Source organism: Mirounga leonina, unplaced genomic scaffold (assembly GCF_011800145.1).
Source record: "Mirounga leonina isolate KUSES-001 unplaced genomic scaffold, KU_Mleo_1.0 Mir_94, whole genome shotgun sequence".
NCBI classification, from domain to species: Eukaryota; Metazoa; Chordata; class Mammalia; order Carnivora; family Phocidae; genus Mirounga; species Mirounga leonina.
Genome location: NW_023270855.1, coordinates 48,306,894 through 48,323,348, shown reverse-complemented (window position 1 = coordinate 48,323,348; position 16,455 = coordinate 48,306,894). Strand labels below are relative to the sequence as shown.

Below are 16,455 nucleotides of genomic sequence, written 5' to 3'. Positions count from 1 at the left end.
AGGGATGTGTGAAATAGGTAAAGGAGATTAGGGAGTACACTTACCATAATGAGAACTGAGACATGTATAGAATTGTTGAATCACTATGTTGTACACCTGAAACTAATCTAAACCTGTACTTTAACTATACTGGAATTTACAAAATAATTTTAAAAATTTATAAATAAATAAGTAAATAAGAAACTCTAGGACACTATATTTATAAATTCCATTTTTGCTGAATTTATATAGGGACACAGATAATATAAATGAAATATAAATGATAATTAAAAATAATAATATTGGTAATTTTTTTAGCAGAAGGAACACCCAAGGTCCAGACAAGCTAAGATATAGAAATTACAGAAAGGCAGTACAATGAAAGAACCTTTCAAAGATTAGAAGATCTGCCTGGCATTAGGGAATTCCCCATTCCCACAAGCACTGAGCAGAAAGTGCAACAGCAGACATCAGGGATAGGGACTATGTAGAGATGCAGACAAGCATAGAGCAGAGCTCCTCAAACTTGGATGTGCATCAGAGTCCCCAGGAGGCTCCACACCTAAAGCATCTGATTCATTAGGTCAGGTGGGCCTGAAAATGTGCCTGAAAATGTGCATTTCCAACAGGTTCCCAGGTGATGCTGATGACGTTAGTCAGGGACCACGATTTGAAAACCACTGACCTTAGAGACAATTTTTCCAGGTAGTGATGGTAACCACAATTTGTCAGCAAAGAAAGCCAATCATTAGTCAAATGAATGACTTCATGAATCCCCTGGGTTTGGATTAAGGAAATTTCTATCATTCTGGGGAATGCTTATTTGGAGTTAATCTTGTGTTGCTTTTCCCCTCCTTCTGGGCAAACCCAGTAGCCACATGGAAAGAGGAAACCAAACAGGAGTTGGGAATTTTCTCCTCTGGGGATTCACAGAGGACCTGGACCTGAAGGCTTTCTTCTTTGGGTTGTTTCTGTCCATGTATCTGGTCACATTCACTGGGAACCTGCTCATCATCCTGGCCATCTGCTCAGACTCCCACCTCCACACGCCCATGTACTTCTTCCTCTCCAACCTGTCCTTTGCTGATATCTGTTTCACCTCCACCACCATCCCCAAGATGCTCCAGAACATCCAGACTCACAGCAAAGCCATAACATATGAAGGATGTCTCAGTCAGATATTATTTTTCATTGTGTTTGGATGCCTGGACAATTTACTCCTGACCATGATGGCCTATGACCTCTTTGTGGCCATCTGTCAGCCCCTGCATTACTCGGTCATCATGAACCCCCAGCTCTGTGAGCTGCTGGCCCTGGGGTCCTGGTGCATCAGTGTCATGGGCTCCCTGTTGGAAACCTTGACCCTCTTGAGGCTGTCCTTCTGCACAGACATGGGAATCCCACACTTTTTTTGTGATCTTCCTGAAGTCCTGAAGCTTGCCTGTTCTGACACCCTCATTAATAACTTAGTGATGTATTTTGTGACTGTTGTCCCAGGTGTCTTTTCTTATTCTCAGATTTTCTCCTCCATCCTGAGAATTTCATCAGCCAGGGGCAAGTACAAAGCTTTTTCCAGGTGTGGGTCTCACCTCTTGGTGGTCTCCTTGTTCTATGGCACAGGGCTTGGGGTCGACCTCAGTTCTGCAGCAACTTCATCCACTAGGATGAGTCTCCTCCCCAATAAAGGTGGCCTCGGTGATGTACACCATTGTCACTCCCATGCTGAACCCCTTCATCTACAGCTTGAGGAACAAGGACATGAAGGGGGCCCTGGGCACGCTCCTCTGGAGGGTGGTGCCTCTCAGCGTTGGGACCATTACAGGATTCTCCTGAGTAGCTAGGCACACAATACTGAGGACCACAAATCTTAGTTTCCTTCATGCAATATTTTTATTTTTCCTAATTTTACATGTTTCCAAGCAAGAGTTGCCTTGGTTCTTCTCTGCCCTCTATTTTTCTTCATGTTCCATGGATTCCTTTTTTCATTTTGTAACTAGTCATTTTAACTTGATATTAAAAGAACCTGCTATTTTCTCAGTAATCTTCAGTGATGGTTTGGATTTCTTAAAAAATAAATCAAATCTCATGTGTTTAATGGATATCATCAAGGTGATAGGATGTGTGCCTAACTGGGAAATGTTGCCTTGCAAACTCATTTAGAGAGATGTTTTCTGAGGTTATGTGAATGGAATCAAGTCAAAGATTTGCCTCCAAAACTGAGAAAATAAATTCCTTGTTTAAGCCACCCAGTCTATGGCACTTTGTCATGGCAGCCCTAGCAAACTAAATACCCTGCTCCCACAAGGAGCTTTCTGCAGACACAGACCATTGATTATGGGCTAGAGGCAGAAATTCTGGTTTGAGACTGGGATCCCAGGCAAAGCTCCCCAGAGTCAAATGTGGAGTAGGATGTTTTATAAGCTTCTTGCCTTTGCATGGACTTTTCCAATCTCTGACACAAATGTTTCCATGGTGACTGCAAATAAGTTAAAGAATTCTTGGATCCCTTCTTCCAAGTTCTCTCAATTGTGTATGCCCAAGGGTTCTCTTAGGATCCTAAATGATGGGGGAGGAGGCATCCCCAAACATACCTGTACTTGAAGGTCCCTTCCCCCTTGAGAGAGGTAGGTGCTCAAGTGAAGTTAATTTGATTTAGAAAAAGCTAATGTTTATGGTGAGCTATTGTGAATTGTTTAAGACTGATGAATCACAGACCTGTACCTCTGAAACAATTAATACATAATAAGTTAAAAAAAAAAAAAAGAAGAAGAAGATAGTAGGAAAGGAAAAATGAAGGGGGGGAAATCGAAGGGGGCAATGAACCATGAAAGACTATGGACTCCAAGAAACAAACTGAGGCTTCTAGAGAGGAGGGGGGGTGGGGGGATGGTTTAGCCTGGTGACGGGTATTAAGGAGGGCACATATTGAATGGAGCACTGGGTGTTATACACAAACAATGAATCATGGAACACTACATCAAAAACTAATGATGTAATGTATGGTGATTAACATAATAAAATTTTTTAAAAATTTTTTAATAAAAAAAAAAAAGAAAAAGCTAATGTTGTGTTTCCTGGACAAAAGGGTTATAGAGTTGAGTTATACCCATGACATCTGGAATCATGTTACTCTCTATTTACTTGTGTTTTCCCCCAAGGTTTTATTAAGGTCTCATTTAATGTCCCACCTAGTTCATTAGGCTTGCCTGTGTAGTAAGGAGACACAGAGCTTCCTGGGGCCAGCATGAAGGTATCTGAGCCAACTGGTTTCAGCGGTCAAGAGTTGGGACTACAAGATGCAGCTACTCATCCCCATGGCAAGCTGCTTCCTCTATTCCCAGCCATGGGTGTACGAAGTAAAGGGTTAACTTGGAAGGCTAGGGGTACTCAAAGCCTGAATATTCCAGAGAAAGGACTTGCCCTTGACTGGCTCCTGAGAAATAATCCGAGTCCTTGGAATATCCTCCCCAATAAAAGTGTCTTTGTAACCTGGGGTCCTGAGCCATGCCAGGTCATCTAGGCTGACAATGTAATTTGTGGTGAATGACTGTTTTTGTTCACCTGGGGCCCTGGGCAATACTATATTCATTTGACTTCTGTGGGGGCTGAAGAATGAATAGTGAGGCACTCCATGCCTACAAGACAGACCCTCAATAAAAATCCTGGACACCAAGGCTCAGGTGAGCTTCCTTGGCTGGCAGTATTCATACGTGTTGTCACACATCATTGCTGAAAGAATTAAGGGCGTCCATGGGATTCCACAAAGAGGGGACAATTGGAAGCCCACATCTGGTGTCTTCTGGACCCTGCTCCAGGCAACTTTTGTCCTTGCAGATTTTAATCTGTATCCTTTCACTGCAGTAAGTCATAAATGTGAGCATTATGGCTTTTCCGGGTTCCACGAGTCCTTCTAGCAAATCACTGAAGGTCTTGGGGACCCCCAACACAGAGGTCATGAACATTGTTTTATTATAATAAATGGTGGTTTTCCTTTACCTCCTTCAATTCCACCGCTCTTTGAGAAAATAAATAACATGAGCTGACCCCTCAGCTTGTGGGACCTGAAGCTGCCCTTACCCTCCGTCCCAGTTTCCTCCCCGCCTTGCTCACTGCCCTCCACAAGTTCTCCCCATGCATTCAGAGAGAAATGGAGGCCTTCGACATCCTTTCGTTCCTGCTCCTTTATCTCGGTTTCCACCAAACAAGCCAGACAGAACATGTGTGTTCAGGGCACACTCATTCGGGCAGCAGGTCTTCCCTAGGAGCCCCCCACCCCAGCCCCATTCCCTCCTCTCTGGGAGGCAGAGCTGGGGGTCCCTCACATGGCACTCTCGTTGCCTCCCCGTCCCCTGGACGCCCCCTTCTCTTGTGCCATGAGTGACTTGTAGGGCTTCCCCAGGCTGGGGAGGGTGAGCTCGGCTTCCTGCAGCTCCAGCTCCCGCTGAGACAAATGCTCAATGACGGCTGCTCCAATGGAGTCCCCCAGGACATTGGTCATTGTGCGAAGTCGGTCACTGGGGAAGGGTGGGGAGAGAGAAGCCACTGTTAGCTGAGGTTTGAAGGGTTCATGGAGGAGAGGGTGCAGCAGGGTGGGGGGTTCCTTGTGCCTGGGTGTTGGGACTCATGTTCTATCCACGAGCACATAACCTCAAGCAGGTGCCTCCCCTTTGATGTCCTCAGCTTCCCCTCCTAACAGATGCAGGTTGGATCAACTCTGATAGGCTCACATGTTATCTTAGCAATGCAATTCTTTCTTTTTAAGGATGTAAACATCTCATAGAGAAAATTAGGGGTTGTGGGTTGAACAGCATACAGGATGAGGAAGATAACCACCGTGAGTAAATCAGGCCAGACTGGAGACTGTCTAAAAGGGACTCAGGTCCACCTGACAGCTCCCAAATGGGGAGGAAAGTCCAGATTTTTTAAATGTAAACTTCCTGTTTTTCAAAGTTGAGAATTAAAAACATAAACCAACAACAACAAAAACTTGCAAGCTCTGTCCCACGGATCCGTCCCACGGATCGCCAGCTCTGTCCCACAGATCGCTTTTTTGTGACTTCTCCATAAAGCAGGTACAACAGCTGTTCAGGCTCATATGTAAAGCCCCCCTTGCTCATCTCCTCCCCATCCTACTTCCCAAGGTTAACTCTATGGAATTTGGGATCTACAGGCCATGGTTTGGAGTACTCTCCAAGGCTCACCTTGTACTCTAAAATTCTAGAACTCTGTGTCCTTGCTGGAATGAGGGCCCGCAGGCTGGGGGTCTCACAAGGAAAACAGGGGGTTTGAGGAAAGATAGCACCAGGGTCTGAAGAACACTCACAGGAACCAGTCCACAGCTATGATCAGCGTGATGTCTTCAGTGGGCAGGCCGACCGATGTGAGCACAATGACCATGGTGACCAGACCTGCCTGGGGGATCCCAGCAGCCCCAATGCTGGCTGCTGTCGCCGTGATACTGTACATGGACAAAGAACACAGGGAGGCAGGAAGTGGGAAGGAGAAGATGAGGAAGAGAGTGAGAAAGGGCACAAAAGAAGGGAAGAGGTGGTTCCCTGGGACATCTTAAATTAAGTGCCTGAAAATAAAAAGCAGCCTTCAATAAATGTATTCTTTCAACCCATATTTATTGAGCATCTACTACATGCTAGACACCTAGCAGAAACTCCCTTAGAAGAAAACCCTGCCCAAACAGAGCTTACATTCTAGTAGGGGAGGCAGAGAATAAGGAAGATGAGGACTTAAAACATATACTAAGGCAGATGGTCCAACAGAGAAATGGTTCGGCCTGTGAAAGTCCAAACCATGCAATTTTAAATAAAATATTCAGGGAACACTCCCCTGCGCAGGTGACACTGGAGCAAAGACCTGAAGGAGGTGATATTTGCTGTTATATTTATAATGACCACATTGGAACCTCTGGGTGATGAGACCCAGGGATCCATCCTTCTCGTAAGAGCCTCAGGTTCTTAGGACGCACCAGCCATACTTTGGAAAACACGGGGCAAAGGGATCTCCCACCATAGCATGTGAGAGAAGATGGGACTGAAACATCTGGCAGCTCCCAATAGCCTCAGGTTGCAAAGTCTTACCTTTAGCCTCATTTGGCATGGGAGGCTGGGCTCTTCCCACATCCTCCCTCCAACATTCAAAGCCTCCCTTGACCTCAAGCTGAGGCTTCCTCCACCCCTAGCCAAGCTAATGACTTCTTAGGTCTCACCTGCTGGCAGATCCCCCCCCAAGACCATCTCACCTGATGGTCGTTATCTGGCCCAGGTTAAGCTCATAGTTGTTGACTTGGGCGATGAAGATGGCAGCCAGGGCCTCATACAGGGCAGTCCCATCCATGTTGACGGTGGCCCCCACGGGCAGCACGAACCTGGTGATGCGTCGGTCCACACCCAGGCCCTCCTCCAAGCAGCGGAAGGTGATGGGTAGTGTTGCAGAGCTAGGGGAGAGAGCCCTGGAGGCTGAGAACAGGGGGTGGCAGGGTGGGGCTGGAGCAGCCATGGACCGAAGGAGGGATTCTGCTGAGAACACTGGGAGACCAGGTGGGAGCCAGAGCAAGGGAGGATGGTGGGTGTATAACATTTCAGAGGATGGTAACTGCACAGGGAAGAAGGGCTTCTCATGATGCAAGAAGCACACAGCAATGGTGGTCCCCCAGGTTGAAGGTCTCTTTGACCCACTTAAAGCCAATAGTTTAAGGCTAATTACTAGACACTTGTTCATGCCACTAATGACCCTTCCACTCCTAGAAAGGAAGGGACTAGGGGGTCTGCTGACCTCCCACAACCCTCAGGGTTAAGAGAGAAGTATTACATGGACCCCTAATCCCCATTTCTGTAGCTCAGGGAGCAACCTCAGCTACACTAACCCTCCTGGTCTCTCCCCCCACCACTCCCCAGCAGGGGAAGAGCAACCTGATTGGTGAGTTTAGTTGAAGGAGTGGACATCTCACTTGGAGTTGGCCTGTCCACGAAACATGTGCTCTGCCTGGTCAGCTTGATGTCATGCAGTGAGAAGCCTGGCCCCACAGAGAAGGCATCTGGGGATCCAGCCCTGTGGTGATCAGGTGAGTTTCATTCCTGGCTACAATGGCACCAATCCTATTGGCCAAAGACCCAAAGGCACATTCTCCAGGCAGCATTATGAGCAATAACAATAATATTATTCTTCCGTCCAGTTGGCTCTTGTGATACTTCTCAAACTTTTGAATTTGGATGATGGGGAAAAGGGAAGCTCTTTATTAACCCCATAAAACCACACCAAAAAAAAAGGAGAAAAAAGCCAAGTGAGCTCCCAGAGACCATCTCAAGGGGAAATGAGACTCTGAGCTAGAAAATGAGAGAATATGGGGCATGTTGGAACCTTAGTCCCAACCTCAAAATTGGCAGCTGGTTCTCCTCCATATAAAACAGAGAGAAAGAAAATGTGGAAAACAGGTCAGGAGAGCCAGCCCGGGACAAAGATCGGCACCCAGGTGTCAACTGACCTACAGACCTTCATTACCACTGACATTACCGCACAGCTCAGACAAGGTTCAGTAGGGGGAGGAGGGGCAGGACTCCTAGGAGAGCTTGTGAACCACAGTGAACCTCAGAAAAGTACCGGGGATGAGGGATGAAGCCATACCTGGAAGACGTGCCCATAGCAGTGATGAGGGCCTGCAGCATACCCCCGATGAAGGGGAAGGGGTTCCGGTGGGTGATGAGGAAGTAGATGAGGGGCAGGACACCACCAGCATGGAGGAACAAGCCCACAATGACGGTCAGGGTGTACATGCCCAGCTGACCCCCCAGGACGGCCATGTCCTCCATCTCTAGGATCTTCCCAGCGATCAGGAACAGGATGCCCACAGGTGCGTACCTAGGCCAAGCCAGACACCTGTCAGAGCTCCCTCATGACTTTCCCTAAAGCTCAGAGCTGGCATTCCCAAGATTTTACCCATATAAGCCCCTGGAGCCAGACAGCGCCCACCATACAGCACCCTACTCTGCCCCAACCTTCCCCACACACTGACAAACAGGAATGGACCCCACAAACATATCCCACTGCCTCTTCCTGCTCACCCACAGTTCACACCCAGAACAGCAGGGAAAAGTTCCTATAACTCCAGGGCATACAATTTTATAAGGTCTCTCTTCCCTCCACTCCACCATTCAAGTCCCTCCCCAAATAGTCCCTGTCTTCGGGACTCTTTCCCTAGACATGGCCCAGACATTCCCTATCACTGGCCTTCAAACTTCCCTTATTCATCACCTCCAACTCTGTTTGCTCTAAATGTGTAACCTCGATGCCCCTATTCTCTTTCCTGTAAGTGCATATTCTCACTCACTCACCGGCCCTGAGCTATTTCACCTGAATTTCCCCCAGACAACCCAAACCACGCGTCTTATCAAATCATCTACTTATTTAACCACTTTCTTGAGCACTTACTCTCCTCCAGTCACACAGTCCCTGCCCCTGCGGTGCCTACATTCTAATGGGGGAAACACGCAGTATACATAGAAATGCCTAATTAAAAACTTTGGGTGGTGAGAGCTGCAAAACAGAGCCCCTGAGTGGGGCTGCATCAGCATGCATGGTCAGGGAGGGCCTCCCTGGAGACCTGACATTCACGCAGAGGCCTACATGATGAGAAGGGACACATCTATCTGAGGGGGAAGCATTGCAGGCACCATGCAAAGACCCTGAAATAAGCATGAGCTAGAAGTGCTGAAGGAGCATAGAGCAGACCAGTGTGGCTGCAGCGGTGAGTGAGAGGAGACAGAAGTGAGTTCATCAGGGGCTCACCTGTGCTCCCCACAAACCAGCGCATCTTAGTCTTGCAAGTTCCTGCCAGTGGTGCCTTCTTTCACCCATCACCAGGCTTCAGCTTTTACTCCTCTCTCTTTAGAAACTGAAGTCTACGCTTGGTTGTTCTTATGGTAGAGGCATTGGAGGAGGTAGGGACCTCTTGGGAAATTGGTACAATAGCTTGGGTCAGAAATGATGAGACCCACCCTGAGGTGGTGGGAAGGAGGATGTGGGGCACTTTTCTGGCCACATCTGTATTCCCCTGGGCTCAGCTGGGCTCAAGGTGAGACCCAATGGGAGGTTGCTGAGTTGTCTCCCAGTCTAGACCTACCTCTATGACTGCTCTGTGAACCCCCTCCCCAGCTCCCTCATCTTCATCCTTCCTCTTCATCCCCCACAAAATTCCTCAACCCTAGGTCAATTGCACGGGGCTTCTTTCCTTCTACACTCACCCAGCCAGCACACCTGGATAAACTCTGCCAATGACACCACTATAAATTTATGGTTTCCAATTCCATCGAGCTTCCTCTTGTCAGTCTTTTTGCCTATCCTTGATAAGCTCCCCCCTCACATTCCACTCAGCTGCTTTTCCAAGCTTTAAACTTGGCCTCTAACCCCCTACACAACTTTCTAATTATTGGGGATTATGGACAAAGTCTCCCCCAGTCTGGCACTAGACAGTCTTGTTAATATCTTGCACCACCACTCCCAACTTACCCTGTGCTCCCACCTCCCTGAACTCCCCACCATTCTACAGCCAACTCAGGCTCTTGCAGGATTTGCATATTCTCTTCCCCCTGCTTGAAGGGCCTCTCTCCTCTTTCCGTCCTATTGGGTTCCCACTTGCCTTTCAAGACCCAACTACGAGGTGACCTTTTCCATAACTCCCTCTTCACCTTCCCAGGCAGAGTTCACTGCATATCCCTCCCTTGGCTGCTCACTTCTCCAAGTTCCCAACTCTTTTTGAATGTCCCTTTGCTCTAGAACCTTCCACCTTGTATTGCATTTATCTAGTGTCTGTCTGTCTCCTCCAAGACTTCATAAGCTTCTTGGGGATAGGGATTGAATTCAGTGTATCCCTGTGTTCCAGACAAAGTTAGCCCAGAAAAATGTCTGCTGAATGAGTGAAGGAATTGGTAAAGGAATAGAGAATGGTAAAATGGATGCACACATGCATCAACTAAGGAATAACTAGTGAGTGGATAAACGAATAAGAAAATGAGCAAATGAGGGCGCCTGGGTGGCTCAGTTGGTTAAGCGACTGCCTTCGGCTCAGGTCATGATCCTGGAGTCCCTGGATCGAGTCCCGCATCGGGCTCCCTGCTCGGCAGGGAGTCTGCTTCTCCCTCTGACCCTCCTCCCTCTCATGCTCTCTGTCTCTCATTCTCTCTGTCTCAAATAAATAAAAAAAAAGAAAAGAAAATGAGCAAATGAGACACAAATGAATGGGTGGGTGAATGAATGAGTGTGTTAAGTGAATGAATGCAGGGAATACTGAGGGAGTGAATGGAATAACTAATGTGGAGATGAATGAGTGGGCCATTCACCATTAAGTGAATGAATGCAGGGAATACATGAGGGAGTGAATGGAATAACTAATGCGGAGATAAATGAGTGGGCCAAAGAATGAGCTTGAATGAATACATGGCGGGGTGAATAAATCAATCAGTCAATCAATCACTGGCTTCATTAATGCGTGGATGAGTCTGTGAATGAGTTTATGAGTGAATGTATGAATGAGCAAATTAACCAATACATAAATGAATGACTTTGGCCAAATGGTCCCAATGGCCCCTTGAGCAGCTGCCCCACAGCCTGACTTCCCAGTCCCGGCTCCACCCTTCCCATGTGCCGTCACCTGCCAGCCCTGTCAAAGCCCAGCACTTACCAGATAATGATGCCCACCATCCTCATAATAGCCTCATTGAGGCTGTCGAAGAAATCCCGCAGGACTCGGCCCTTGTGTTTCATACCACCGATGACCAGCCCAAAGGCCACAGAGAAGACCACAAGGCCCAAGGCATTGATGCCATTGGCTGAGCCAGGCACAGGCACAGTCTCCTCGAAGCTCAGCACCTCCTGCAGGGTGCCCAAGGCCCAGGTGACATTTTCCAGGAGGCTAGTTCCGTTGTCCATTGAGGATGGGGGAGGCATGGAGGTGCCCGGCTCAGATCCATTCTCTGTCCTCACTATGGTCCTGGTTACCAACCTCGTGCTATACTGCGTCTTGAACTGAAATATGGAGAGATCGGGACCAAAATCAATTCATCAGAATCTCCTGAAGAAGTTTATTTAGAACACCAACTCCTGGTTGCCACCCATGGAGAGTCTTATTCAGAGGACTTGACCAATGCATAGAAGAACGAGTGAAGGAATACATGAATGAAGGAGTGAGCAACTAATGCATGGCAGAATGAGTATAGATTCTGCATTTTTCAAAGCTCCCTGCTCAAACATATTTGGGGGCCTCTCTGTTCAACCATCTATGGTGAGATGCCCTGGTTCCTCCTTCAGCACCATCCTAGGCAGCTCTTGGCCTAAGTCGTTTTCTGTTATCCTCCCTTGATCATTCCACCAATGCGAGGTACATTCTTTCTCCCAGACTCTTCCAAAAACCCCTGCCCATTGCTCTGGCGGGCCCTTCTTCCCATCCCTCACCCCGGGACCACTCGCTTGGCAGCAAGTTCCCCCCACCCTCCAAACCTCCTTGACCACACTGTGCACTTCCCCTGACCTGTTTGAAGCAAGCCTCCACCAGGTTGGGCGGAAACATATTTCTGCAGAAAAACATCAGAGGAAGGGAGGTGGTTAGACCTTGGGAAGGAGTCCAGGGTGATAATAGTTAAGAATAATAGCAACAGTACCAACCGTAATAATGGCAGCCAACAAGTAAATGCTTACTCTAGACGGGTACTGAGCTAAGTGCTTACCTACAGATATGATCTAAACACTACAATAACTCTAGAAGTGAGCACTACTGAGGTCCCCATTTTATGCACAAAGAAACCAATGCACAGAGAACTTATGGAAGTTACCCAAAGCTGCACAGCTCATAAGGGGTACAGATGGACCTCAAATCCAGGCCTCTCTGAGCCCTTCCATAGAATTCACACACGTGTCAGTGATGCCTCAAAAAACACAGATAACTTGTGGACCTCAGATCTGGGTTTCCCCCAAGTCAATGACTAGGGGAGAACCTGGCAAGCCTTGATTCTGGCTGGCAAAATCTTGCTTCTTTAAAAGAATCATTCATCCTCCAATGGAGCTTGAGAACATCAAACACCATTGTTCTGAGCCCATCTCAAGATGCAGCTAAAACTTCCAGAGCCTAAGGGCCAAAAGATCGTACCCTAGGAGTCAGCTACTCTCAGAGAATTTGTGCAAGGCTCCAGGGCAGAAAATGGGTACCAATAAACTAGGTTCAACTTGGGTGTTGCATTTCCAGGCTGAGTCAGCCTGTCCCCTTTGTCTCTCCTTGAGTGTGGCTTCTTGCATCTAGGGCCAGAGTTCCCATCAAAATTAGAAAGGGCGTCACCTGACCAGGTCCATGAAGGCATCAGCTGTGGGGATGGTCTCAATGCGGCCTTCGCGGTGCAGCCCCTCCTTGGAGCCCTTCCCAGGATGGATGATGGTGACCATGAGGATGCCAATGAAGACAGCAATGACCGTGGTCACCATGTAGTACACAGCTGCCCGCATCCCCATCCGCCCTGTTGCCTTGTTATCCAGGGATGCCATACCTGGAGGACAGGTGATGCAGCCCTGAGCAGCGCCATCTGCACCCCACCACCCACTGTCCCATCCATCAGCTCTACTTCCCTCATACCACCAGCTCAACAAGCATTCCACCAAGCATCTCCTCCTTCTGTGCCCCACCCCAGCACCCACACTGCCATCCTTTGACCCCTCTCATCATTCTTCTACACCTATTCTAGTTTCCATATACACCTTCCACCCCATCCTTTAGCCCAAGCCCCACTTCACCTACCTTCCCTCTACTTCAAGCCAAACTTTTCAACTCCCACCCCATCCTCCATTTATGCCTACGTTACACGATGGCGTCACCTTCATTCCACTCTTCATCCTGCTATTGACCCCAAGATTATATCTCCCTCCAGCCCACCTCACTGTACGCTATCTGTGATAGATACTTCTTTTGGTGCTCCAGCCAAAGCTCTTTACCAGGCTAACACACCTGCCCTTCAGCTGCTGCGTTGTTGGCTGCTAACAGTTTGTGTGGCCCCCTTCTCTGGAGAACTGCCCTCAGCAGAACAAAACCTGCTTTGCCCAGAAATACCCCATGGAAGACCTAAAGCCAAAGGCTACCTGGTACAGGGACTCAAAAGGCCAGTTCCTTTGACTTGGGTGAGGGCAGAGTTGGGAAGAACAATTCTGTAGCATTACTCCTGCTCCAGAGCTATCCATGGGATAAGGCTGAGAGGCCAGCCTTCTTCTGAACCCACATCTCTGCTTAGATTCTTTCCCTGCCTTATCTTGCTCCCCTCACTTCCTCATGGGTCTCTCTTGAATGCTATCCCTTGATATAACACTTGTGCAAATAACCCCATCTTAGGCTCTGCTTCTGCGAAATCCAACCCAAGAAACCACTTTTTCAGACCTTTATCTTCATCCCTGTCCCCAAATCTGGAGATTGCAAATCAACCACTTAGGTGCCAAATCTGGCCCCCTGCCTGTTTTTGTAAATAAAGTTTTATTGGAACACAACCACACCCATTTGTTTACAGATGAGTCTGCAGCTGTGCCTGCACTACCATAGGAGAACTGAGTAGTTACAACCGAAATGGTATGGCCCCCAATGTTGAAAATGTTTACTATCTGGCCCTTTACAGAAAAAAATTTGCTGACCTCTGCATAACCCATCCCTATTTCTACCCCATCCCCCACCCACCATCCTGTCACCTCCAATACCTTCATCCACATCCCACCCCCTGACCATTGATGCCATTCTATCTTCCTTGTCTGCCCTATCACAGCCTTTCTTTCACCTTTGGATGATGGTAAGCTCCTGGCAGGCTGGTATTTTATCTACACGGAAAAGCATGGTAGAGTTACTGAGATAAGTGGCATATGTCATATGGAGTCTGGAACCTGGTCTGATGAAGACCTGGGCTTTGGCCAAGAACTCGGGGCTAAGTGCAGGTTCGTGTTTGAGGTCCTAAGATAGGGAGGTGATCCCATGCTTGCGATAGCTTTGGCTCCAGGTTTGAGCTGGGGCTCCGGGATGGGTCTCGGAGGCCAACACTGGCCTGGGCTCTCTCACCTGTGACCAGGCTGGAGACAATGAGTGGCAGCACCAGCATCTGCAGCATCCTCATGAGAAGCTCTCCGGGGAAAGAGAAGTACTTGATCTGGCGGTAGGTAAGTTGGTACGGGCGCAGGGCAAAGGCCAGGCTGACCCCTAGGACCAAAAGGAGGGCTCTGTGGAGTGGTTTGGGTCACCGAAGGGTGGTGGCAAGTGCTCTTGCAGGTGAGAATGAGTGGGCGGAGTGACGACGTGCGCGTGCAGGGCATTTCTCCGAGGTCCCCGCCCCCCAGCCAGCTCACCAATGACCACAGCGCTGACGGTCAGCAGGATGAAGGCGTTCCGGCGCAGGAAGCGCAGCACGTGCTCACGGGTCAAGGTTTGTAGGCGCAGGCGCGTGCGCAGCGCTCTCTGCTGCAGGCTCTCCTGCAGCCGCTGCAGCCAGCCCACGCGGCCCAGCCGCTGGCCGCTCTCCCGCAGGAACAGGCTGTTCCCGTGGCTGCTCATGGTCTATCTGCGGGGGACAGAGGGGCCTTCTGGTAAGGGACAAGACAGAGGGCGGCTGTGGGGCCAGGGGAAAGGGTGGAGGAAGCTGGCGAGGAACTCCGAGAATCCAGACAGGGGAGGGGCAAGGTCCACCTGTTGGGGTGAGGCTGTGCTGGGACACCTGAGAACACTGCTTGGGGTTGAGGGGTTGCGTCTTGGCACAAAAGGGTCCAGATCTCCAGAATCCGTTCCCGGACATGACGCTTTTGCCATTCCCTGACTCCAGAGCCCTCCTTATTTCATATCCTCACAAACCAAACTGGCCGGCCTTTGCTCAGCGCCAACTGGACATGCAGAGCCCCAGACAAGGCACCCTGGGTTTAGCCCCCCAAATTAATATGGTTTGCTGTTTGGCCTGGTGGTGTTGACAAGTGGCCTTTCCACAACGACAAAATCAGCAGGTGCCTGGTAAACAGTGAGTACCCAATAAATACAAGTGCCCTGCATGAGTGCTCAGGTGAGCAGAGCGGCTGGAGGTGGGATCCCTTGGGAAGGAAATGGTGACAATCCTTGACCCCAATGACTCTTCAGGATCCATCTTTGAAGGGAAATGTGATGTTCAGAATCTCTCTGGGTGTTTCCCAAACTTCAGACTTTTGTGTCTCTTCTAAATTTGAGCGCATTCCTGTAACCTTATTTACTTATTTAAGTAAATACATCTTGGGGGCGCCTGGGTGGCTCAGTTGGTTAAGCGACTGCCTTCGGCTCAGGTCATGATCCTGGAGTCCCGGGATCGAGTCCCGCATCGGGCTCCCTGCTCAGCGGGGGAGACTGCTTCTCCCTCTGACCCTCTTCCCTCTCTTGCTATCTGTCTCTCATTCTCTCTCTCTCAAATAAATAAATAAATAAATAAATCTTAAATGGAAAAAAGATCATTACTTGAAATGCAAATTATATTTTAATACACATTAAATGAAATGTATGTAAAAATAAAAACCTGCCTATCCTTTATCAACTAAACACCTTACATGTATCAGGCAGCTTGGAAATGTGACTTTCATGGGCCAGAGGAACTTTTATTTTTGTGGACTCCTTCCTCCATTAAAATATATACATATTAAAATATTAAATTATATTTTTACAACTGAATTGTTATAAAAATGAATATAGTATTTTGGAACTAGATAGAGGGAATGGTTGCACAACATTGAGAATGGACTAAATGCCACTGACACCACTTTAAAATGGTTGGGTTTCTGTTATTGTGAATTTCACCTAACCTTATACATTCAACCATTTTCTTTGATCTAAAAGTGTAGTTCTTTCTTCTGATTTAAAAAAAAAATGAAAACAAAAAATAAAATAATAAGTTAAAACATTTCTGTGGATCCCTAAAAGTATCATGGGCCCTGGGCACTGGACATCCTATTCTTGAATGATAGGCAGCCTGGCCTGCAATGATCTCACAGCAAAAAAAAAAAAAAAAAAAAAAGTGTGACAGTGCCCACATTCCAGGCATCCTGGGAATACTGTTGACCCTGTAGATTCACTCGGGGGGCAAACGGCTGACCACCAGGGGTGGCATTACCCAGGATCCCTTGCCTGCTGGCTCCCTTTTGGTCTGACTATCCGGAAGCAGCAGAAGAACGGCCGATAGGAGGAGCATTCCTCCTGCCACACCCCTGTTTGGCCGTGGTTGTGTTCCTCTGCCTAAGGCCACAGCTCCTGTCAATCCTCTGTATCTATTGGCCATTTGGATGTCTTCTCTGAAAAAATGTCTATTTAGTTCCTCTGTCCATTTGTTAATCAGATTGTTGTTGTTGTTATTGAGTTGTAGGAGTTCTTTATATATTTAGGATTTTAACCTCTTATCTGATACATGGTTTACAAAAAATGTCTCCCATTCTGTAGGTTCCTTTTCATTTTGT

At 48.1% G+C, this 16,455-nt stretch overlaps 2 protein-coding genes across 2 annotated transcripts; one reads left to right on the top strand and one right to left on the bottom strand.

The window, feature by feature from the left end:
* Positions 1 to 857: 857 nt before the first annotated feature.
* LOC118005585 (olfactory receptor 7C2-like) lies at positions 858 to 1,812 on the top strand. Its single transcript, XM_034997552.1, is given in 2 exon segments — positions 858 to 1,661; positions 1,663 to 1,812. Coding segments are annotated over 2 exon segments (954 nt in total).
* A 2,143-nt stretch (positions 1,813 to 3,955) lies between these two features.
* SLC1A6 (solute carrier family 1 member 6) lies at positions 3,956 to 14,898 on the bottom strand. The gene is made up of 9 exons (XM_034996384.1): positions 14,344 to 14,898; positions 14,060 to 14,197; positions 12,314 to 12,518; positions 11,513 to 11,555; positions 10,667 to 11,010; positions 7,615 to 7,848; positions 6,233 to 6,427; positions 5,303 to 5,437; positions 3,956 to 4,493 (listed from the first exon to the last, which is right to left on the bottom strand). Exons 1-9 carry the CDS (start codon positions 14,546 to 14,548, stop codon positions 4,298 to 4,300), a joined length of 1,695 nt encoding a protein of 564 aa, XP_034852275.1. The 5' UTR covers positions 14,549 to 14,898; the 3' UTR covers positions 3,956 to 4,297.
* Positions 14,899 to 16,455: the final 1,557 nt, after the last annotated feature.